This window comes from Melampsora larici-populina (genome assembly GCF_000204055.1).
Source record: "Melampsora larici-populina 98AG31 unplaced genomic scaffold MELLAscaffold_31, whole genome shotgun sequence".
In the NCBI taxonomy this organism is placed as follows: domain Eukaryota; kingdom Fungi; phylum Basidiomycota; class Pucciniomycetes; order Pucciniales; family Melampsoraceae; genus Melampsora; species Melampsora laricis-populina.
The window spans coordinates 402,045-428,079 of NW_006768795.1; the positions used below are offsets into that span (position 1 = coordinate 402,045).

The window sequence follows — 26,035 nt, forward strand, 5'->3', positions numbered from 1 at the left end:
TCTTCCAAATATGATTCATCTACCCTTTCCATACAATTTTCTAATACTGACAAATAAACTAACAAGCCAATATGATTTCCTTTATAAAAACATAAGATTTGTAATTAGATTCTTCATCACCAAAAAAAGACAGGAATGAGAAAAAAACGAACCGTTTTCGGTACTCTTCCAAGGATCAAGCCATCTAATCAATTTCTGAAATTCATCATCATTCAAAGCTTTAATCCCATCAATGATTCCATCCCAAACCAATCCATCAAATTGACTTTTACCAAAATTTTGAATCAAATGAAAGATTCTGGACCAAAGTTTTAAACAAACCATCAAGAATTCATGATCGGATTTTAAATAAACAGGTCCAATTAAAATTCCTAAAACTGAAAACATCATCGATTTTGAAGAACTCAAGACTTCATTTAAGTTTAAGTTTGATAGTTGATCGTTTAATGAATTTAATGAGCTTAGGATCGGATTCAGATTGTTTTGAAGACCAATCGATCTTAATAAACTTCCAAACGAAATCGAAATCGGTCCTAAAGTTTTGTATAATGGATGTTGATGTTCATTAGAATCTTTTGTGATTATGATTTCTTTAATCTTACTTGACAAGATTTTGATCAATTTCTACAAACTCATTCAAATTGGGAAATCAGGATTAAGTCAAATAAAAAAGGCCAAATCAAGAGGTTTAGAAAACTTACGGTCTGATTGGTTGGGTTGATTTGATTCAGATCTTTGATTGAAATCAAAGGAAACACTTTAGAAATCACCCAAATGATTGAACATTCTTCGATTTGATTAAATTTGTCAAATGTATTCAACAAAGTTTCAAGTCGATCAAGGAATCGGATCAAAATGAAACCAGGCTTGGTCTTTGAAGTGATGATAGCATTATAAATTCCAGTATGAATGACTAAATCTATTAATGATTGATTGAGATGATGAAGTGGATGATTATGTAATGTAGATTGGTCTATGAATTGGTTCAAATGAGATTGATGGCAACATTCTGAAGTCTTTGAACGGTTTAAATAAGTTTCATAAAACACTTGATGAATAAATTCAAGTTTGTAAAGAGAATGTTGAATTTGATTTGATAAACCGATGTCTTGACTGTCGATCTGATCAATTAAAAATGCATCCGAATTCAATAAAGCATGAATCAGATTCTTGAGGATGTTGGATGAGTTCTTGAGTTTATAAAAACTTAAGAAATCGATTAGATTCGAATGAAGTTCTTGATTTAATGAAGTTTGAATTGATAAAAAGCTTTGTATCAAGTCGAGATAAATTAAATTGTATCTTGACTCTTGTATCTCTTTTTCCATTGCTTGTTTGATTCGAATTTACTTGTTTCCCATTACCATCTCGTATATCCTTCAAGTTCTTCCTCGAGTTAAGCCGTTATTTCGAATCAGCAGTGTATGTTTCTGAGTTTGTTTCTTTTATCGTTTACTTGCTTTTCTTTTCTTTTTGGTTCAATGTTGGTTCTGGAAACTTTTTTTTTTTTTTTTTTTTTAAGTGCTTATTGGCATTAATTGCATACAACACTATCTAAACAAGTTAAAAAAGAAAAGGACTATTTTACCTTAGAGAAACGGCCATATAGTCGGAGCAAGGGATTTCGTTGACGTTTTGGACTTCTGATGATGAACTTTTTTCTTTTTTTTCCTCTAGGGGTTTTTTTTTTTTAAAAACCACATTTATAGCGGATATTGAATGTTATTAGCGGTGTACAAACCTACAACCCAACATGAAAACCCATGAAAAAAACCCATGAAAACCCAACTTCTTTTTGGGTTTTTTTGACGGGTTTTTTCACATGGGTTGAATTTGGCTAGATCTGATCACCCATCAAAAGAAAAAAAATAACTGAGTCTAACGTGCCCCTTCCTTGCCAACACAACATGTCCAAACTGTCCAGAAACCTCACACAAAACAGTCTCACATCCACAGTTCCATTATTGGCTCATTGGATAGTTTCATTTTTTGTACTTTAATCGATTAACTAACAATTGAAGTTAGTTCTAGAAATCGAGTGACTTGTTTCAATCTTTTTTACTTTGATTGATTATCTTTGATCACCTTTTATTGAAAAGTATAGATCACATGAACCAATTGAAGCCAGTTCCAGAAATTGAGTGACTCCTACTGAACTTATTAAATTTCATTCGATTTATGCGGCTCGTCTATCTGATCTGTGGTGATTTGAAGAGTTCGAAAATTAAAAAGTTCTATCTCTATTGAAATCCAAAAACAGTCTGTCTGCTATATAAGATTGGTTTCTCTCTCTTTAGTTTTAAACTCTTGCAATATGAAGAAGTCGAGAGATCGTTTCATTTCGAAGGGAAAACATGTCTAAATCGACTTTTAAGAATTTGAGTAGACTTCTACAAGTCAGATATTGTTGTCTTGTCTAAATTGCTGTTGCTGTCATTGGCATCGGCATCGTACTTCATGAGGGACACCATCATCGAACAAGCAATTGAATTTCGAAGGAAACTGTGGATGAGGTCATGGTGGTGGTGGATGCAAGACTAGCGATGTGAAGTAAAATCAAGGCATCAAGTGATGGTAGGAGCTGCCCGTTTGTGACTCGAGGCACATTTTAGGATGTGATGGGGGTTGGGACAACGGTACCGGCGCTCCGCCCGAGATAGCAAGGGCGGGGCGGTAGCAGTGCGCACGCTCCGCTCGCGCTAGCCTTTTTTTGGGATAGCGGGTTTCAACCCGCGCTATAACTATGGTCGGACCCCAAGATAATTAGCAATTTTGGGAGGCGCCCTCTATAGCGAAACATCGCAGTGCTAAGACGCACCATAGCGCAACCGAGCGCCAAAAACTTATAGCGCTTATAGCGCACCAAGCGCCACCACGGGGTGGGGCCCAAGGGTTACATGGTGCCTTCTGTACTAGTAACCAAACTCAGAAACCGTCCAACCCATCCATTCCATAACCCTCGATCCCAGCAATTCAACAACCCTCGATCCCAGCAATTCAACAACCCTCGATCCCAGCAATTCAACAACCCTCGACCCCATCACTGAATCACCCTTGGATCTCAATCCCAGCAATTCATCCCTTCACCCACTAATCTCACAAGCTCAACACATCTCTGTCTCATCATCCCAACAATTCAATTTCCCACTGACTACCTCGTTTCTCATATCTTTTGCCTCACGATATCCATTCCCAAGCAATCCGTTCACTTGATCCAGAATCAGATCAAACAATGCTATTGTTTCATGAGTTTCTCAAGCCTCCCGATTTGATTATAAAAGGATATCATAATGGTAAGTCTTTGTATTTCTTTCCTCCCATCTGTCATCATCTGTCTAGATATTCTTTCTTGCTCAATCTAACACTTAAACAATTGCATTACGAATAGCTCTTCTCGCTAACTCATTGGTCTACTATCACAACATGCCTTCTGCCGATACAAAAGACACTACTCAATCTACACTTATGTTTGGAACTGTCCCCTCTCTTGTTCCTCCTTCGACCTCATCCAGATCGCTTCGAGTCCGTAGCCCTGTACGGCCTCGACCTGGCTATGTAATCCAATCACCGGATTCTCGCCAAGCTCTTCGAATCCCCGATGACGAATCTGAAGAAGGTGGTTACGAACCCGATGAAGAATGTGTATCTGAAGTCGAAATAGGCCAGGTCCCACCTTCACCTGCATCACCCACTCCTTGTCGAGCTCAATCCCTTTTCAAGAAGCGTGTCACAAAGGTAGTCAGCCTCGGCAAGGGCAAAAGAAAGAGTTCTGCCTCTCGGAATGTTTCAAATTCGTCATCATCTCGTCCAGCACCGCAGAAGAAGAAGCGATCAGAGAAGCAATCAGGGACCGTAATGGAGGTAGGCATCATTCCATTCGAATTTTCTCCTCAAATTTCTTCTTATCTTCATTACTGACTTTAGAAAAACTAATACTATCATCAATGTAGGACTATGACGTGCCTAAAGGTATGGATCTCAATCAGGTCGACTCTGACATTGAAATAATCGAGACCTCGGGACCTAGACGAGCTTGTCTTGGTCGTGTTGCCAAATTGTTGGATTATTACGAGGAGCCAATCCACGTGAAAGGAGAGGTTAGTTCCTTTCACCTTCTTACTATCTCTTTGTCTTTCAAAAAGGACTCTTACTGACCTCTGATTATGGCAGAGTGGGGACGATCCACGTAGGTTCAGGTGCCGTTACTGCCGGGCCTTCTTCACCAGAGGCAAGCGTTCCCATTATAATCTGTATTCCCATCGAGATGGGGCAAAGGATCGACCAGCGTGCCCAAAACGTCATCTGGCCATCAAGGAAGGGCATGACTTACCTCGAAGTTGGGCACAGCAGCAAGACGATATTGTTTGAGTGGCTTCCTCCAACCCCAAAGCCACACTTGATTCATTTCTCTCTCAGTCAACCTTCAGTGTTGAAATTCTCAACATGGTCTTAGTTATTTGGATCTTACGCCACACCCTTCCTTTCTCTTGTTTCATGGATACTCCTCTGCGCGCGGCCTTTAAGCTATCAAATCGTTCCGCTAGCATCCGAGGTATCACCTGGGCCTCCGAGACAGCCAAGTCTATCTACAAGGAGCTGTCTGATACTGTCATCAGAAAGCTTCAAGTATGTCACTTCTTTGTATATTTTGGGTTAATATTGATCTGTATACTGATGATCTTACAAGCTTCCTTTCATTTAGTCTAATAAGGGTAAGTTTTGTCTTATTTACGACGTATGGACCACCAAGGGTCGCCGTAAAGCGTTCATCAGTGTATCGGCGACCTATATCGATGAAAATTGGAAGTTCCAGACCCTCCACCTCACCCTCAAGTTGGTAACTTGGCACCATGCTGGACGCCTCCTTGCTCAGCCTGTTGGGCAATTCCTGATCGCAAATGGTCTTCACAAAAAGATCAGTCATCTTGTTTTTTTTGTTTATTTCATTCCATCCAAGCTAATATTTATGATTCCTACTCTTACATGTTAGCCCAGACAACCAACTCAGCCAGTTCCAATGCCACCATGGCCAACGAGTTATCAACAATGTTTTCGGACGCGGACGATCCAGTCTACTGGGATGCATCTGTCAATCAAATTAAATGTTATACTCACAAGATCGGCCTGGTAGTCAAAGCAGGCCTCAAATCGTTAGGTATGAGAGCTGGTCATGTAAAGCCTACCACTTTACCCGGAGTCACTTTGGCTATCCCGACTATGACTTTGAACAACGGTGATGAAAACATCAACTTTGAGTCTTCAGAAGATGAGCAAGACAATTCCGATCCGGACGAAGAATCGAATGCTTCACCCATTGACAACTACATCAATTCAGATAGTGAAGATGGAGAGGTTGGACCTATTTCTGAAGTTGCTCATGCGGTTCGTAAAGTAAGTCCCTTACGTTTGTTTTCACTTTCCCCCTCTGCTCGGTCTACCATCACTGAATGATGTTGTCATTTAGGCCAAAAAGTTCAATGGCTTGTGTACGAGAAGCTCTGCTAGACGACAAGAGTTCATTGCCAAGGCAAAGCAAATGGACTATAAGGGTTGCAACCCTATATCTGGGTGGGGTGTGCGTTGGAATATTGACGCCGACTACCTCAAACGTCTCAGCGACGCACGTGATGTAAGTAATTTCGGTTATTCCAATTAATATCACTTGTCAATCTTATTGCTTATATCTCTCAATTCCGACTGTAGGTTGTGGATGCTATCCTCCTCAGTGACTGAAAAGCTCGTTATTATCAGGGACTGCACATAAGTGCTGATGAATGGGATTTGATCGAGGAACTCGTTAAGATCCTTCAGGTATGTTTTTTTGACATTCCCATCTTTTATTTGTTTCTTTTTTTATTGACAACAATCTCCGTTTAGGTGTTCTTGTACGCTACCAAGCGAATGGAGAGCGACACACCGACGGGTTGTATCCTACTCGCCGAATACTCTCGAATGGTTCTTGAGCTTGATCATCTTATCGATGCATGTAAGGACCCGGATCTGGAGGCCATGCTTGTGTTAATGCGGAAGAAGCTCGAAGGGTATCAAGAAGAAGCTGTCGCCTCCGATGCCATTGTCATATCAACCATTCTCAATCCTCGGTTCCGGATCCGATTCTTTGATCTCAACTACCCCGAAGAGGCTGTTCGAGCCAAGAAGATTTTTCAACTCGTCTTTGATGAAGCTTTAGCTCAATGGCCCGAAGACCCTATTACACCAAACTCAGATTATATCGATTCCTCTCAAACTTCATCCACTTCTATCTCACCTCACCCCATCTGTTCGCAATTTGATGTGTTTACCACACAAGTGACCACCCAGTCACCTGCTGATAAACGCCGGGAGGAACGATTTGATTATATGGAAGGTGCACATCTGTTGCTTACTGGTCAATCCAAGTTGGATTGGTGGAGGGTGTGTTACCTTTCGACTCTCTCATTCATCTCCAAGTATTGCCACTCTAACATTGTTTTTACCCACACTATAGGAGCATGAGAATGATTTCCCAGTCCTCGCGTCCATTGCTCGTAATTACCTTGGCTTATCAGGTACCTCTTGCCCTTGCGAGAGGACCTTCTCTTCGGCAGCGGATATCGCGGTCCCTGGGCGGGCTTCCTTAACGGCGAGGATGATCTCAAGGCTTGTCAGTGCACGCGAGTGGTTGAAGTCTAAAATTCCTCTCTCTGGTAAATTTGCTGAAGCTGCAGCCTACCTTAAAGCTTATGAGGCTTCGAGCACCAAAGCTAAAAAATAATCAAGTTGTTATCTTTTATATTTTCCCTTTTGTGTCTCCACTCTTAACCCAACAATTAAAAACACTCAAAACAAATTGTGTGTCTTCTTCTTTAAATCAAAGGATAGCTCAAAGAAAAGCTTGTGCGCGTTTATATACCTCCAAAAATTACAAAATATACACCAAAAAAGTTGTTTTTGTTTTTTTCACTTTTTTCTTGTTCCTTCAAAAATCCCCACTCTGCACCCAATGACATAACACAACTGGAGTCAATACTTGATCCCAAAAATACCCCTGCTTCAACACGCTTGGGAGCGCTATCCGCTGAGAGAAACGACCATAGCGGTGCGGAGCGGTTTTCAACGCCGCATTGCTTTAAGAACCCATAGCGCTTCAAACATTATAGCGGAGCGATTTGACATTTGTTGATAGCGCCAAATCGCTGCGCTCGGGAAAATAGGTGATTTAGCGGAGCGACGAAGGTCTTGGTTGGGAGGGGTTGGGGCGTTCAAACCATTCCAGGGCGACCCATCGAGAAAACCCATGAAAAAAACCCAAAAAGAAGTTGGGTTTTCATGGGTTTTTTCGATGGGTTTTCATGTTGGGTTGTAGGTTTGTACACCGCTATTATCTTTCTGTAAGGAATTTAGATAATTGAAAAAATTTTTGAGTTGGAATATTGTTTATTCGAAAAACTCTTTGTTAATCACCTTTAGGCATTTAGCCCACCCGAAGGAGGCGGTGATCCTCTATTCCTTCGCGTCTATGTGTGCGTTAAGCACTCCCAATTGAGGGATTCTGCGTTGGAGGTATGAGTCATTTAGACTCAAGCTTCTTGTGGTTTCGCAACAGCGCTGGGCAGGCATTTGATCCTCCTCCCTAACCCCCTATCCTAGAGTCAACCGGAGTCACGGGGGAGGAAGGGAGTTGCTAATAGCGTGAGGCAACAGTGATGGACCGTACCGAGGTAATGGATGGACCAAACAAGTGGTTGATTGAGCTAAGCATGGATCTGTCTCAGAGGAGTTTTCTCCAACTGAACCCTTTTAAACGGGATTGAACAGTCCGAAAATTATTGAATTAAGTAAATCAATTTCTTCAGTCTTCAGCGTCGCCTACGTCCCTTGCTCTGCGGCCAATCTCCTTGGTTCTGGTCCTGTAAATACGTGTGAAAATGTACAAATCTTTTAGTTTTCAAAATAAAATCTGACAGGAATGGAAAAACTTTAGGTGAGTCTAAGAGCTTATTTGTGTTGTTCCAGTTCACTCGGACTCCTTCTTCTTTCAATCTTGATCTGAATGCTTTGCGTATTCTTGAGTATCGTCTGCAATATAGGAGGAAGTGATTAGTAGTCTCTTTCATTTTGCATATTTCACAAAGGGGAGAGTCAGTTAGGTTTCTTTTGAACAAATGATTGTTGAGAGGGCTAAATCCTGCCCTAAGTTGAACTATAGCTGCCGAGCATCCTTTCTCGAGCTGTTCTAAACCTTCTGTGATCAATTTAGGTTTGGTAGTGAATTGTTTTTTACCTGGGATGAATGTGAATTGTTTGACATTGAATTTCTCTCTTGTTCTTCTTTTTAAGCTGCCTAAACTAGATGGGAGTTGTATCGGCGATTCTTGATTTTCTGCTGACGTTCCTGCTAACTCATCAGCCAATTCATTCAATTCAATTCCTTTATGGCCTGGGGTCCAATAAAATTTAATCTCTGCTGAAGGTGGAATACGCATAAGTTGTGTTCTTATTTTGATTAAGAGATGTTGTCCTGTTGTTGTCTTTGGGAGATCCTGGACGAGTTGAATTGCTCCTTGATTGTCACTGAAGATCGCTAAGTTTTTTGGAGGTGGCCTCTGTTGAGAGAAAGATTCGTTAGCTAGTTCTACAGCAAGTAGGATACCTAATAATTCCATTTCGTGATTTGAATAGTTATCAGTGAATTTAACTGATTGAGCTCTACTAATGGTTGTGGAGACTGCAGCTGCGCCTCCTCCTTCTTCTTTAACTGATCCATCCGTGAATATAATTAATGATTCTTGTTCTTCTTCATTTTTAATTTGTTCCGGGATAAGTTTGATCACATCTTCTTTCTTTTTGCCGATATTCATAGTTTCTCCAAAGCATTTCGACCATGGCGCTATGGGGAAGGGGAAAATTGTTTCTATTTCTTCTTTCATCAAAGGAATAAGTGCATATGAACCAAGTGCGTCCTGAATTGGGCCAGGGTGTGATTTGTAACCAGTATCTCTTTCGAATAAGATAAAATTGCGTGTTGGGTGTGATCCTTGAGCCGAGAGGCGTTTCAGGATAAATTGATGGTGTCTAGTGGTCGCTATCCAGTTTAACGGAGGCATGAATACATCGTGTTGTGTCAATTCAGTTGAGGTGCCTTTGAAGGCTCCTAATGCAATCAGGTTGGCCTTGTTCTGAAGGGTATCAAGAATTTTAATAGCTTTCTTCTCAGTTTTCTTCGTTAACCATGCTATGCTGCCATAAAGGACTCTTGGGATAAGAACAGACTTGATCAGTTTTTTGATTTCTTTCATTGACAATCCTGAATAACATTTATTTAATCGTCTAAACTGGCTTAAGGTGAGTTCACCCGTTCTTTTCATGTGTTGAATATGACTGTTGAAGTTGAGTTTTGGGTCAAGCCAGAGCCCTAACCATCTCACCTCCTCCTTCGGGCGTAGGAGGCTGTCACCGAATTGAAACGTTGGGTTTTCAGATTTTCGTTTGTTGGTAAAGTGCATCAATTGTGCTTTTTTGTTATCAAAGATAGCTCCATGTTTGCGAGCCCAGTCTAGAGACCGTGCTGCGTGGGATTTGAGTTTGTGAATATTTGAGCTGAAGTCTTTGGATGCTACTACATGTACCACATTGTCTATGAATCCGATAGATATGTCGCTTGATGTCGGTGAGGGGTTCTGGAAACTTTCAATGTCGTGGAGACAACTTTTGTGAGGGCATGGTCGCATCTAGGGCCGTGCCCCGGCCCCGGCCCCGGCCGGCCGACTGTCACGGAGCTGACGGTACGTGCCCCGGGGTATCCATATGCAGTTCAATAACGGTCAAATACGGCCCCGTGGACGCTTCGGGCAGCTCGGGCACCCGACCCGGCCGGGTTGCCGACCCTTTTTTTGCCCAAAAAATGCCTTCACGCTACTCTCTTACCGGCCCTGGTCGGCCCTGAGCAGTTCTCAGAGGCCATCGGGTTCGCTCAGGGCTCTATTTGGCCCCGGTGCCGGCCCTGAACTCACAGGGTCGGGCACAGCCCTAGTCGCATCTGCGGATAACTAGGAACATTCCTTAAACGTGATCTCTGCACATCGTGTACAGCTGTTTCAACAAAGATTTTTTTTTTGAAAATCTCGCCAATGTGCAAAACCCGGGTTTTGTCCTGTTTTGTCCCTCACCCAATTTTGTCTCTCCGCTAATTGGAAGAATACAGAAAAGAATAAACCTGTAAATCAAGTTTGGCCTCTGGTTTTACCCGCTGCGGAGACAACTTTCTCCAAAAAAAGTTGTCAACCTTTCTTAAAATGTCTATACATTACTCAGACTCCTTAATCAGCGCCGCGGCGGTACAGCTCTGTACACTTGATCCTGTGTAGGGGGTCGCCCCAACCCCGCGGAGCCGGGGAGTCCCCGGCTCCGGCCCCCGCGGGGGCGGGACTTGGGAGAAATGCAAATTCCCCGCGCTCCCTGGAGTTTGGGTGCACACAAGGAAGTCAGGGGGACAGGTGGGGGGTGGCACAGAATTGAGGATTCTGAGCAATTCAAAATTCACATTCACATTTCATGTATGTTGCTTTAGTAAACGTAATTGTAGATAGAATTTGAGATACAACTTGGTTTCTAATCCGTTAATCCATCAAAATAGACCGGACCAAAAGCACGGTGCCATTCCTTGACACAGAGAAGTTGCTCAACAGTATCAGGGTTCAGTGACGATCTTGCATATCAAAGGACAGCACGACCTTCCGAAAAGACATGCTCAGAAGGGCAGCTGGTAGCAGGAATGGCAAGGTATGCCATCACCATTGCGGACAGGGCAGGGTAAGCCTTCACCTGTCCCTTCCAGTACACAAGGATATCATTATCCTTGTGCTCAAGAGGCTCTAATAGGTAACGGGCAATCTCGTGTGTGATTGATCCGTCCTAAGGTCTTAGACATCCTAATTCCCCAAAGATATCATTGTCAAGTGATGTAGCAGTGGATGGGAGAGATTGAGAGTGAGTTTGAATGATATCAGGAGTTGCATAGCTCACATAATCCTGTGCAGATTCGATGAAATTGGCCTTCAACAATCTGCCAAGTGTCCACAGATTGCAAGAGTGTCAAAGTTACTTTTGAAAAATTCCAATTTGACACAAGGGTCCAAGATAGTTGCACAGACCAGACCCGATTCTTGAAGGCAGCTTTGAGGTATGTCTGAAGCTTCTCAATCATATCATCAGCTGCTGGGATAGGCTGGCTTACATTGTATGTGTGGCGTACCTTTGTGACATGTACAAATCAAATCAGCATAAGTTGTTGATTGTATCATGATATACAGAAACTACAAACTCACCAATTGTAATTTTTTAACCACAGAGATATAGATTGGAATTACGCTGTTGATTGTAGGGTACCTGGTTGCACAGAGTTTCTCACTGTCATCACTTAGAGGTTTGAGAAACTTCATCATCACTCTGAGCTGCTTCCACTTGATCTCTGATAACTTGAACTTCAGGCCCTCTGGTGTAGCACAGAATTGATTGCAGGCAGTCCTTTGTAGATGGGATGTCAGTCAAGAGCACAAGTCAATAGGTAAATAGTAGAAAGACTTACCTGAGTAACAAGGCACGCTCAAGCATAGCATATGTGGAGTTCCAGCGGGTTTGGACATCAAGGATTAAAGATTGAGCATTGGATGGTACTTCTAAGTTTGGTGTTGGGAAAAGTCGGACAAGCTCTTGAAACAATTCAAGACACTGAGAACTGGCACAAGTGTAAGTGGAAAGTCCGTGGATTTGTTTATACACAGACCCAATGTTGACATGAGCTTTGTTGACATGAGCTCCATCTGGTGTATTGACAAGTGCATCAATAGCCATGGGGTTAGCTGGAAGATTGTCTGATTGGTCGGATTCATTGACATCGCCAAGAGAGCCGAGAACTTTGAGTCCAGCAATAGCAGCGAGGTTTAGGACATGGGCTACACATCCCAAAATTTGTTTCTCCGCGTTATAAGAGCCATTAGAGGCAGTCTCAATGGCCTTTGCCATTGTCTTGTTTGATGAGGCATTCTCAGTAGTGATTGATAAAAGATTCTTGAGACCACCATAACTTTTAATTGTATCAATAAAAATATCCGCAAAATTCTGGCCGGTGTGAGCTCCTGAAAACCAACAAGCCAGCAAATGTCAGCGGCAATTATTTAACAAGATTGCTTAGGAATATGACATACCCTGAATGTGGGGGATGGCAAGAAGGACATTGATTTTCTCAAACTTTGAGTCAATTGTATGAGCGGTGACGGCCATGAACGCCGTGTTATTTGGTGCAGTCCACGCGTCAAGTGTGTACGCAACGGCAGGAGAATCGGCAAGCAGATGCCCATGGAGAAGTTCTTGATGATAGAGAAAGACATCTCTCAACTGGCAAGACAATGCATCTTCCTTGACCAGCATTGATGAAATGTCTTGATTACATAGTCGAAGTAGAGTTTTGAATGAATTCTTCTCACTCATCTTGAAAGATAGATCACAGTCGCAAATGAGGTAGACTATTGCGGTCTTCAAAGCGGTATTCAAGCAGGGCTTGAAAAAGTTGACAATAAAAAATAGAAAAAAGTCAATGAGACTTGAGAGAGAGGCCAAACAGAAATTGAAGATACAACTAAAATTAAAAGGACATACCATTCTTGTATTTTTCCCGGTTTTTCTGAACCTCTCCATCATGCCCATTTGTTTGGTTTGCTTTGCCAGATCTCCAAGATTGTGTTTAGCAACCAGGTGATCGGACATCCCTTTGGTGCTTGATCATGCATCAGAAGCTAGTAGTGCTCTGCACTCTTTCCCACTTTTTGACATCACCATACAATAAACCTTTTTGCCGCAGTAGGTAGGGTTGAAGTGACTCCAAACCCAGCTTCTCTTGCCATTAGGGTTGATCTGATTTTCATCCTTTTCCAGAGCGGGATCGCCCGTGAGATCAATTTGAGGCATTCTTGATTAATGTTTATAATATATATTGGCTGGCAGAAAATGGCAACAAAGTGGTGTTAGAGATAGAGAAAGCGATTTCAAAGTTCAAATTCTCAACTCAGTATGTAGAATGTTCCATGATTGAACTCAATATTCAATGGAGCTCTAGAATGTTCCATGATTGAGTTTGAACTCATATTCAATGGAGCACCCTTTTTCTCCTTTTTTCTTTTTTTTTGGTAGGCTCGGTCGGATCCCTGCACCCCCTGCCTCCCCGCCGGGGAATGCTGGGGGCGGGATGCGGGAGCAAAATTTTGTTTCCCCGGAAGCCGGGGCCCCCGCGGGGGCGGGCTTTGGGATAGCCCCAGAGGGCCAGGGAGGGGCCGGGGCGACCCCCTCCTGCCTGTCAAGATTTCTGATTGTACTTGTGTTCTTTATAGCTTGCTTGTGATGGTGAGAGATTGAGTTTCAAGTATATGTTGTTGGCCTTGAGTTTGCGCCCTCCAACAAAGGACACTGGTGCTGGATGGTCTTGAAAGTACACGTCTGTACCAGCTGTTATGAAATGGGCCAATCATGAGATTGGTTTATCTCCTGTCTTTGCCACCGTGGCCCAGGGCAAGTCAATGATCAAGGCAATCTCTCATAATCAAGACAAGAGCAAGAAGAACAACAACGCAAAACCTTCTTCCAAACCAGTTCAACAACCTAGCGATATATTGAAAACTGAACTTGCAAGACTTTTGAATCAACGACTTGGTAAGCATCTGCTATTCATTTTCTACGTGGATCTATTTCACCTTGTTCAAACTGAATATAACATCACAATGTTTTTAGTTGATGTACTAGGCTATCATCCAAGCAGAGGTAAATGTTTTCCTCTCACCTCCGATCCAGTAGCGGGTCTTGTCAAATGCAAGGTTCCTGTTTAAATAATACAAGAACCCGGTTCAAAATTGAGTACTGAGGATTTGAAGGTTGGCCATAAGGAAATGCACAGAAAACATTGACAGGAATGATTAGACGACTTGAAAAGCAATCATTTCCGGTTGGAGCTTTTGGAGGGTGTGGAAAGGGCTGCTCCAAATTTGGAATCTAATCAAGCTGTTCAGGTCTCCAAGGGGAAAGGCAAGCGTGCAACTAAAATTAAGTCAAAGGCAATTGTAATCGATGATGAAGAAGAAGAAGAGGTTGAAAATGACAAGGAGGAGGATTCAGAGGAGGAGGAGATCAATTTTGATGATCTTGACAGTGACAGTGATTTTGATGATCTAGGTGATGATGAGTGATATTGTAAGTTTGGAAGTAGAATTTCTGGTCTGCTTCTGATTACATTGATGATCAATTACAAACAGCTGGGTTATATTTATATTAATATTTAGGTTGATTAGTTGAGAGGCCAAAAAATTTCATCTTTAAAAATTGTTATTATTCTTCTTTTAAATCTTGCTTTATTATGTTGGTTGGCCTTATCCTATTTAACATAAAAATTAAATCTTTCAGAAAAAGTTACATCTTGCTTTTGTGTGTGATTTCAGCTTGTGTTTTTCTTTATTTCTTTGTCTAGCTTATCTACCTGAATATGATGGAATGAAAGTCCTTGAATGTCTTATGCGCGTAAATTGTGAAGGAATTTTATAAGTGCCTAGGAATCAGGTAATGATATTGCCAGATGCATCTGGGTGACATCTGGCTTCAAGGATGCATCTTGGAGCATCTGTCATGAGGTGTGCGCAGCCCTTCAGATGCATCTGGTAGGACTGAGCTTGATTCAGCTCAGCTAGCACAGATATCAGATCTGTCTGACAAACACAATAGTAGTTGCACACTCCATAAGACTTTCAGATTTCAGATGCATCTGAGGATCAGATGCATCTGGTAGGACTGAGCTTGATTCAGCTCAGCTAGCACAGATGATCCAAAGCCTTCAGATGCATCTGATGGGACCTCAGCGTGTGGTAGAGGACTGGACATGGCACTATCAGCGCCTTTCAGATGCATCTGTTGTGCAGATACATCTGGGGCTACACTCCTGGACCTGTTTGTGGACTTTGCAGTTTGTCAAAGTTCACCAAAGATGTCTTTGAAGGGTCTGGGAAGGTCTAAATAGATGTTTTCGGACTCAATCCGGCAGGAATGATCTCATTCTGTTTGGTTGCAGTCCAAAGGGTTTTGGTGTCACAGGTGGGAGCAAATCATACTCTATATCCAGGGATTTGACTGGATATCAGTCTTAACTTTTTGATGAGAAAACTTATATGTGTGTTGGAAGAAGTAAATAATATGTTCTCATTATCTTAGATTCACATTTGCTATCACTTAGGCAGTATGATTCTCAGTTGATATCAGTGGTTCCAGGACTGAGTTGCTTGTACAAGGGTTAAACTTGATTGTAGGTGCATATAGTTGGTGTTTCCTTTCTTGCAAATTATATCTAAAGATGAAGAGAAACATATGAATAATTTGCTTAATTTGAGGTTTTTGGATCGTAATCACGCCTGGATGGTGTTTGCTTCTAGATATCATGTGTAAGCAATTTGATGAATTGCTTACTTTTCCAAAAGCAATTTGATTAATTGCTCACGTCCCAAAAGCAATGAGTTGTAATGACCATTCAAGGTATGATAAAAGAGGACTTTGTTATCAGAACACATTATCCCATGATATGCTGATGCCTTGCTTTACTCACAAATAGTCATTGAGAATAGATTGACCAATGAGATCCACTGGTATATACTTGACTGATTTGCACAACTTCAAGGAGATGAGAATATAACAAGTCATGAGATATTCATGACTTTTTTTGCTGGCATAACACATATGCAAGCAAAACATTAACTGATTCTATTGAAGATCAACTAATGATATAGTGCAGTCTGTTAACTTTTACTCACAAAAGTTGATTTGAATGTAATAACTAATCAACCTATCACTACGCCAAATTGCAAATTTACCGTGGAGTTTAGAAAATTGAGTAGACATAGAAAATTATAGAGAACCTGCCAAGGGTCAGAAAATATGAAAAAATAATGGGAGGGCCCTTTGATGCATTCCGATTGTCTGGCATATTTTTTCATATTTTTCAAACCACAATGCATATAAAACTATACAAAATATAATATCTTCTGGGCAGAAAATATAAAAACAAACAAACAGAGATATTGAGCAGTCTTGGAGAGAGGCAAAAATACAAAAAAATATGCATATTGTTCCTATGGCTGAGGCCTTGGATTTGAGTATTTTTTTGTACTTTTAGTGTGAGAATCATTGATTGTGCTAACAAAAACCTCCAGGATTGTTAGATTACAACCTGTAACAGAAATTGGAGGGCATAATTTGAATTCAAAAATCCCTTATATCTTTGTCAATTATTGGTCAAACCACTTGATTTTTTGTTCATTGAAAAGCCAAACTCTGTGACTGAATCTTTCATTCAGACAAAAAACCTGAATCTGATTCCAAAGAATATCTATGTGGCTACATAGGAAATTGTTTCAAAGACAAATAGCTTTTTTTGTGGCGGAGCTACACATTTGATGCATCAACATAACATTCAAATGAATTTCATGGGTTCCTGATAACCTAACTATCAAGTGTTTTGACCCAGAATTGCAAAAGATATGAGGGATATAGGATTCCAGATATCCCCTTGTCACCCCTTGGCCAAATTCCAATCTCTGTTACAGGTTGTAATCTGAGAAACTTGGAGGTTTTTTGTTAGTACAATCAACAATTTGCACGCTAAAAATACAAAAAAATACTCAAATCCAAGGTCTCAGCCATAGGAACAATATGCATATTTTTGTGTATTTTTGTCTCTCTCCAAGACTGCTCAATATCTCTGTTTGTTGGTTGCCCAGAAGATATTATATTTTGTGTAGTGTTATATGCATTGTGGTTTTAAAAATATGAAAAAATATGCCAGACAATTGGAACGCATCAAAGGGCCCCCCCATTATTTTTTCATATTCCTCTGACCCTTGCCAGCTTCTCTATAATTTTCTATGTCTACTCAATTTTCTAAACTCCACAGTAAATTTGCAATTTGGTGTAGTGTATATTGACGGTGTGTTTTGCTTTCATAACACATATCATGAAAATATATTAACTGATTGTATTGGGTATCAATGATATATTGCTGTTAACTTTTACTCACACAAGTCAATGAGAATGTAATGAGTCAAATCTTCATGTCCGTTGGGTGATAATGTAGAGCCAGCAAAGATGTGTATGGAGCATTCTGTCAAGAGCCTGTGGAGCTTACTGACAAGGGTTCAATTTTATTTGTACTTACCATTGACGTACTTACACCAAAGAGTCAAAGCCCAATTGATCACATTTTCACTCATCTTGTCTGTGTTCAGAATTGGGATAAAGCAAATAGGTCACAATGAGTTTCTTGAAAGGTTTCTTTACAAGTAATGTTGAACAATCCTTTTGGAGGAGCTTTAGAAGTTTGATCTGGTTTGCGCGATTCCAGAAACTAGAGTTCCAAAATTGAGTTACTCTTCATTACTTGAGGAATTTTTTGCGCCTGCCCAATGTATTGATTTGTGGAACTTTCAATCCAATATTTATAATGGTATATATGATAGGACTTGATGTACGGATGACTAGTACATGTTGAAGGATTGACCTTATGACTTGACAATTCCAGACACTGCCAGGGACACACACCTTCCTAATTGGGATAATGTGTCACTTTTTTTGAATAATTAATTTTTTCCATATAAATGCTAAGCAATTATTGAGAAAGTGAACATTATTCCATTAGGGACAGTGATTAATCCTGACAGTGTGATGTTGAATAAAGACCTGCTTGGTTGCACAGCTATTCAATTGATGTGAACCATCAAGTGGGGCATTGAGAAAGTGTCAACTTGCAGCTATGACTCCATTCTATTAACACTACAAAAAAGTTAATCTTTATTGAGTGGAAAAGAAAACTAATGACATAGAAAGATCCTGAGGCAACAGGAAGAGCGCTAAAATACTGAAAAAATATGCACCTTGTTCCTAGACGTTGGGGTGTCATGATGAGTATTTTTTTGTATTTTACACACAAATATTGTTTAATGTACTAACAATAAAGGCTGAAAATCATCAAAAACCCACCTGTAACCATACCTGAAATTTGGCCCATGATTTTGAAGACAGGATTTTGAAATCTTCAAACATCAATAACTTTTGAAGTTCTGGATCAAATAACTCAATTTCAAGTTCATAACCAAGGTGAGTCTTTCCTCTACATTTATTATTGTGACCTCACATCTGTAGCTGGTCTTTGAAAGATCCTACAGAGCTATTCATGTAGAATTGTTTGAACAAATGTAGAGTGTTTACATGACAAGATAACACCTTGCTACCTTTATGAAGTGTAAAGGAGAATGGTTTATCTTTTGAATGAACCAACAAACAAGTTGTTTGGAGCAGAATTGCAAAAGTTATTGAAGTTTTTAGACCGCAAAATATTGTTTTCATAATCATGACCCAAATTTCAGGTATTGTCACAGGCGGGTTTTTGATGATTTTCAGCCTTTATTGTTAGTACATCAACCAATATCTGTGTGTAAAATACAAAAAAATACTCATCATGATGCCCCAACGTCTAGGAACAAGGTGCATATTTTTTCAGATTTTTAGCTCTTTTCCTGTTGCCTCAGGATTTTTCTATGTCAGTAGTTTTCTTTTCCGCCCGGTAAAGATTACATTTTCTGTAGTGTTAGGAAGTGGTAACTGATTCTTACCTCTTGATTCTTAGGTATGTACATATGAAAATCCAATCTTATCTTTTGTTTGTTGTAAAAATCTCAAAATCAATTGTGCATACACACAAACCTCCAAAGTCTAAACCATTCAATCCACACATCCCAAACTCTAACCAACCCTGATCTCTCACTCTCCTAAATCCAAAATTTATCCAAACAAAGCCCCATGAACCAATTTGTAAATAAATTCCTTCAAAACAAAAACAAAACTGAAAACTAACTAAAAACTACTGATTACAAAAATGCTAATCAAATGAAAATCCAAACAAACAAACCAAAAACAATGCATTTTTCAACTTTTTTTCTTCTCTCTCTGTGTATAGGGATGTTGCATTCTTAATTTTTAAATTCAATAATGAAATATATAAACTTTTTCTTCAACTTTTTTAAACTTTTCATAACTCTATCCAAAAACCAAACTCAAACCCCCATGCCAAAAACCAAAAAACCCAATCCATTCTTTTTCTCCCTCTTCTTCTTCTAATAATTTTCATTCTTGATCCCATAGATAAACATTTCCTAATAGATATCCATTAACCACAACTTTTCCTCTAATCCGATCACGTTCAATCTTATATTGATAAGGACAATGTATAACTTCAATTTCAAATCCTTTGTTTTGATCAGCTAGATCCCAATCTTTTAAAATCGATTCGATCCATTTCCCATTCGATTGACTAATAATTAATAAAGGTATCGAATTTGAAATTAAATCTACTTCATTCAATCCTTTCAACTTCTTTTCAAATTCCATTTCTTCTGCTTCCTTTTGAGTTTCTTCTTTTTGGTACCAAGGTACTGGGATGGTTTGAATTCTAGATGGAATCAAATCTGCATTTGCAATTAAAAGTTCTTCATCATCACTTATCACAATCAATCCAATCACTCCAACTTTAGCTCCATAATAAACTTTCTCTGTAAATTTACATTTACCTCTTTTTAATAAGACCACTTTGTTATGAAAATCCCTGTTTTTCCAATCAGTTTCATCACATCCAAATCCATCTAAATTGATTAATTCAATCGGATCAGATCCGATTCTAAACTTTCCAATTCCATCTTCTTTTTGTAAAATATCAGGTCCAAAGGTAGATCTCATCACCACTTTTTCCACTTCCCATGTTTTTTCTTCTAAACTTTCAAATCCTTTAATCTTAAGTTTAATTCCTGCTAAATATTGATCTTCTAATTGATTTTTGCCTTCATCTGATCCTTTTAATGATTCGACTGCAAATGAATCGGTAATAATAATCTGAGTACCTGTTTCTAATCTTCTATTTCCCACTAAAAAACAAAAACATCAAAAATCGTCAATAAACTTTTTTCATAAATATAAGAAAAAAACATCAATCAAAATATCATCATTGATAGAAATGTAATTTTAAATTTCCTCCCTTACCTTGTACAACTTCATATGTACCATCAACTGAAACCTTTTGAATCGAAAGACTCAATGCAGAAATGTTTTTAATAATTACTTGATTTGAAATTAAATCAAATTCGACTTTTTCAATTCCAGGTAAAAGATCGACTTTTTCATTCACTCTTGCAAATACTAATTCGATTAAAGAACCCTACAAACGAAAAAACAAACCAAAACAAAGAAAACAACAAAAAACATCATAGAAATATTAATTTCTTTACTTCAAAAATAACCATCGTCATAATTTTACATCTGATCTCATCTAGAACAGATATAGATGATCAATCAAATATCTCTAGAGTCTTTGTTGTAATGAAACATTCTCAACAGATATTCCAAGGATTGTAAAGTCTTTCTTACATCTAAAACCGGTGCTTGAGTAATTCCATAATCAAACCAGCCAATCGAGCTATTGGAATTCCCTTCAATCCTACCTGTCAACATTTTAGCTAATTCAAAATCAGTTCGACCTCTAATTGTTAATTTCAATCCACTTGAGTATTTTGAACTTTGAATTGATGGTTTGAATACAGAACATATCTTTTCATTTGATTTTGATTTTGTTGAACGTGGGATTGCCATTTGAGATCGTTGGTTTTTTGGCAAATCAGTTGCATTTGGTATAAATAAAATGTGTCCTTCTGTTGTGAATACAAATGGATCATCCTTATGATTGATAGGATTGTCTTCATCGAAAGTGAGGTCTGTTGATCGGAGAAATAGAACAAATCTTTATCAGTATCACCTACATCTTGCACATTTGGGAGGTTGATCGGAGATATAGACAATAGAGATAAAGACAATGACTTACAAAGATATTTGAGTGTCTCAGATAACACAAAAGAATTCATTCGATCATCCAAAGCACCTAGACCCAAGATCATCAAAATAAACCAAAATACCATCTTCTTCAAGTGTCTTAGATTAGTTGACTAACCAGTTTTCAAATCGGCTATACATGCTAATCCACAATCGACCCAAGTCCGTTCCACAAGATCGTGAATCACCAACTCGGCCATTTCTAAATAAAATTCATCTTTTGTAGCACGATATAGAAAATAATTACTCTCAATGAATTCAGGTCGAAGTGGATAACCTAATGAGGTTGCTTCTCTCCTCGCTGTATCAAATACTTCAGGTAAACCTGAATACCTATATTGGTAAGAAGTCAGCGGAAGAAGTTTGATCTTATTGAGATTGTACATATTCCAAATGAAAATCAAGAGACTAACCTGATCCACAGATTGGCATAAACCATATGTGATTGTATTGCACCCTCTATATCGCCTGCCAGAATTTGTAATCCAGGGAAAAAAGCTGCGAGAGAATCGATTGTGAGTGAAGCGATAGATCCAGTTTGCATATTCACCCCACGATACTAACGATTTCAAACAACCAAAGTCTTAGCAGATGACATGATGTAGCTCATGGATTGAAAAGAAAGATGAGTCTAACCCAAAATCCATCAGAGGAACGAATATAAGTCATTACAGATTTATATGCAGCTTCCCATAGTTTGAGGTATGAATCATCTTGAAGCAAAACATAAGATTTAAGGAGGTATTCATAATACGAATCAATTCCAGCTCCAATACTGGCGATACCATAAGACCATGCCTAAGTTGGACCATCTCGATCAGTTTTGTCCTCTGTATGCTTTTCGCAGCAAGACTCGTGAACGTACGCCGGTTTGTACATCAATTGTATTTCCAAAAAGATCCAATTCCGATCTACGATTCCAGAGAGCATAAAGAGCTTTTCGTGCAACTTGCTGTGATGAGATAGAGTATATCAGTATGCAGTTATGTTTGTGAGCGATGCTGGTAAACCACGTCTCTTACTTCATAGGTCGGTATGTTGGTCAACCTGCTCAAGGTTGCAAACTCTAGCAGCAATGACCCTGCTCCGGCTGTACAAGTTTCTCTTGTTTCTCCTTTGGAGATTCCGAATCTCAAATTGACCTGTAATAGATGAGACGATCATTCAGGAAATTGGTAATTGAGTTTGTGTGACCACCAAGAACGAAATGACTAAACTCGTGCATAAGGAAGACCTGTGCGACTGGCAGTGAAAGCAGGCTATGATTTCAAACCATCAGTCATGTTCAATAAGATCAGCTCAAGTGGATGGTAAATCACCATCATTCGATCCGCAAGATCTTTTGCCAAATGTAACAATTCGTCATGATACCAATCCAAACGATACCCCCAATGATTTTCATGATCTGAAGCAAATAAATGACCACTTAAAAGTCCACCCAAGACTCGAATCGTCGTTTCAAAAACTTGTACACGTGAATCGAGATCGAAATTAGGTACGGTTTCAATGATCTGTCGTGTTGCTTTTGAAAATGAATCGAGATCTTGAAAGACGATAAAAGTATCGAGTGAATCAATCAACGTTAATGCAAAGTTTCCGAGTACGTCGTTAATCTCATGATTTGCTCTGTGTATAGGTTTCATAGGGTATCATAAATGGATTTATGAAAACGTAGGAAAAGGTACATTCAAGAGTGTCGGATACGAGTTTTTCTTTCGTTAGCTGCTTCAAACTCTCGGATCGTCTCGATAGCGGTAAGGTAGGTAGGTAGGTAGAATGGTTGATTACTGATTTTTGTCCGGTCCTAGACCCTGGCAAGAAATTGGTCGTAGCTATTGAAAATAGGAAGATGCTGGATCAGTGATGAGCAAGATTGAATAGGTTGAGTTTCCTGAAAAAACTAACTTCATCCTTTGGAAATGCATGTGTCATGTAGTTATCGAATCCATGGTTCCAAGTTCGTTTGACCAGATCTCTGTGTGATGAGTGAGGATTTCAAATCAGCTTCGTTTAAGATGAATTTGAGTGAATGAAGATCTTACCTTAGTTCTAGTTTCCTAGATTTAGACATTGCAGCGATTCGATTATCATCTTGAAGGTTCAGGAAGAGAAGAATGAATAAAACTGAAGAAAAGGTCTTGGTAAGATTAGATTGATTGGATTGAGAAGTATTGATGATAAGTGAAACCCATTTCATAGTATTCTTAACTGATGGACTGTTGATAAAAAGAAATCAAAGTTAGTTAGTGTTTATCAATCGATCAGATGGTAAACAGTTAAACTCACAAGTTGATGTTAGTTCTAGAATGGTTTGGATGGTGATGACCAATTTGATGGATGGTCAGTGGTGGTACCCAAAGGTACGACGGTACTATATAGCCCGGATCGGGGGTCCGGGGCCGGCTGTGAAGCCCAGCCCGGACCTGGTTAGACCCGAGGGCTTCTGAAAAGAGGTTGGGCCAACCAGGGCAGGGTCAAAACCCCTCGGAAAGGGGATGTCCATTGACAGTAAGCTGGTAAGGACTTTGTATGTCCTCACTGAAGGAAAGGGAATACCGGAAGGTATGTGAAGTTATTATAGGATCCCAGTATCCCCACCACCCCCCCTAGTATCCCCACCACCCCCCCCTAGTAGCCCCACCACCCCCCTCCCCTTCACAGCTGGTGAAACGCTTGGTCGCTGCTGACACATGTCGTGACAGTGCCAGCCTGAACCACGCTCTCAGCACTCACTGAGAATTTTCTTTTATTGTTTCTCTAACAAAACATCCTATTGGTACGATAATTGAAGGATCCTGCAGTTTTGCACAATGAACAAACAAACGAGATGAATCGAGATCGCTCCAACTGATTGAATTTGAATCGATCGGAGCGATTGGAAAACAATTCTGAAAAACAATCATTCAGACCGATTGAATTGATTGTGTTGAGTTGTGTTTCCCTTTTTTGGGGTTAGTGGGATTGAGCACTTGAAAGACCAGAGAAAAAAACACATGATGTCAGGGAAACCGATCGGATTGATCACATTGTTCTCAACCTTTTTGAGCAAGTGTGATCGCTCCGATTGCTCAGGTAAATTCTGTAGCTTATTGTGTAGCTGGACAAGGTTTAGTATCTTTGATGACTCGATTACACAAGAGTCATTCCCAAAGACAAAGGAGTGTAGTGTCAAAATGAATGATGAGAGCCAACAAGGTCTTGTAAGCTACGGAGACAGACAAAGAGGGAGAGAAGGACAATTCGGATCTATGTATGTGTTTGGTGGATCTTATAGTGTTTGTGCTAGGATGTGTCGAGCTTTGTACATATAGAGCATATAGAGGTGACTAGACCACTCCATGCTCGACTGTGGCCGGGTTTGCTGATTCTACTGGGATAGGACAAGTCCTCCTGTTGTGACCTGTCGTGTGGCATTGGCTACATCGAGGACCGTTCTGTTCAGCTTCCTGATGTTCGTGATGACAAACATCGCGCTTGGTCTTGTTTGAAGACCCTGTAGGCCGACCACGAGATCGAATCGGAGCTGGATCACCAATGGTGAGAGTCGGACTCACAAGAATCCGACTTAACTGACTCCACAACACGCTTTGTTGATGGGCAGGGAGAGTGTTATGTTGTGCTCGTACGAGGTTGAGAAGCGTGTCAAAGTCAGGTGGTTGGTTGTGTAGAACTGGGTCAACTGAAGTCTGATCTAGATACCAATGAGGGTCGAAGTGGTTCACAGCCAATTTCCTCGAAGATAACATGAGATGCTTCAGGAAGTGGGCACAGGGTAATCCCTGTGATCCAGAAAGTACGTAGGTGCAGTTGTTGGTGTCATCTAAAGAAAGGGCTTTTTGATACTGCTTGTAGGTCTATTTGTGATTTGTGTTGAGAATGTTTCATGATGAATCAGGAGAGGAAATGTTGGGAGGTAACTAGACAAAAACTTACCTCTAGTAGTGCGTAGTGCGAGATTTTTCTGTTGACATCAGTCCAGATTTGAGGACGAAGTCGAGATAAAGTATGAGTCCGATCAAAGGATATACGGTGTTCTATTCTATCTCTTTGCTGTTGACAAACAAATTCCAGCTTGGTGTATACAGTTGCAAGATCACCAGTTGATGTCCAGACCCAGCCTTTGATACCAGCATGACCACCTTCAATCCGAGAGGTGACGGTGTGACCAAAATGTTTGATATCCTTTGTCCAAGCAGTTACAAACTTTTCCTTGTGGATCACCCACGTACTCTTGATGTAATTGAAAGAAGTCTCGCCAATATCAGTTCGAAGAGCCTCAAATCGTGCTTCAAAGTCTTCGGGAGAGATTGAGTTGCAAATTTCCTGCCAGCTGCTTTGAAACACTTTCCATTGCTCGTCTGTTAATTTCATCTTGATGTTAGCTTGAATATTTTTCTCGATATGCCATTTGCAGAGTAGATTCTTGGTGTGTGGTAGAGTTTCCTTCAGGGCATTCATCAGGGCGAGTTCTCTATCAGTCACAACAGCCTGCAGATTTGAAAGCTTGGACCCAAAGCACAGCTTCATCTGCTCCAAAACCCATCGATAGTCGGCTTCAGTTTCTTGTCGCATTAGACCAAAGCATAGAGAGATAGACTGATGTGTTGGTGAAACTCCCATCACGTGGAGGAGTGGCATTTGAAACCTAAGACAACCAAACCACAAAAATCAGTCAGTCTCAACTCTGATTAAACTTGATTGCTGTGAAAGCATCTCACCAATTGGTTTTGTAAGTTGAATCCATCAGTAGCACATCAGATGTCCAGAAGTCCAAAGCCGACTTCACACTAGCTTTGGGAGCAACAAACAGACACAGGAGTCGGTGATTAGAATCCAGTTCAAAGGTATGGAACACATCATTTGCCTTGAGGTTGTCTATCAAAGCTTCAAGTGGAGTGCGTCCATTGAGGTCCAAAAGTTTTTGTTTCTTGATCATGTTGTAGATGTCCTGGCTGGTTGACAAGTTAGTGGGATTGGAAGCCTTCAAGGTGCGTAGAATGAGTCGTGGAGGAACACCTGCATTTGCAAGGTTAATAACCAAGTTGTGCTGTTCTGGTGTAAGTTTACGTGCAGCTGGTATCTCAGCAAGGTTTGTAGAAGG

General features: G+C 40.1%; 1 protein-coding gene across 1 annotated transcript; it reads right to left on the reverse strand.

Moving 5' to 3' along the window:
- Positions 1-20,205: 20,205 nt before the first annotated feature.
- On the reverse strand, positions 20,206-23,236 carry MELLADRAFT_44300 (family 47 glycoside hydrolase; the record flags this gene model as incomplete). Its single annotated transcript, XM_007412588.1, has 13 exons — positions 20,206-20,819; positions 20,927-20,983; positions 21,053-21,267; positions 21,348-21,493; positions 21,571-21,732; positions 21,800-21,886; positions 21,957-22,076; positions 22,152-22,193; positions 22,254-22,560; positions 22,723-22,766; positions 22,840-22,909; positions 22,977-23,152; positions 23,223-23,236. The coding sequence occupies 12 exons, from the start codon at positions 23,129-23,131 to the stop codon at positions 20,401-20,403; spliced, it is 1,824 nt and encodes a 607-aa protein (XP_007412650.1).
- Between the last annotated feature and the right edge of the window lie 2,799 nt (positions 23,237-26,035).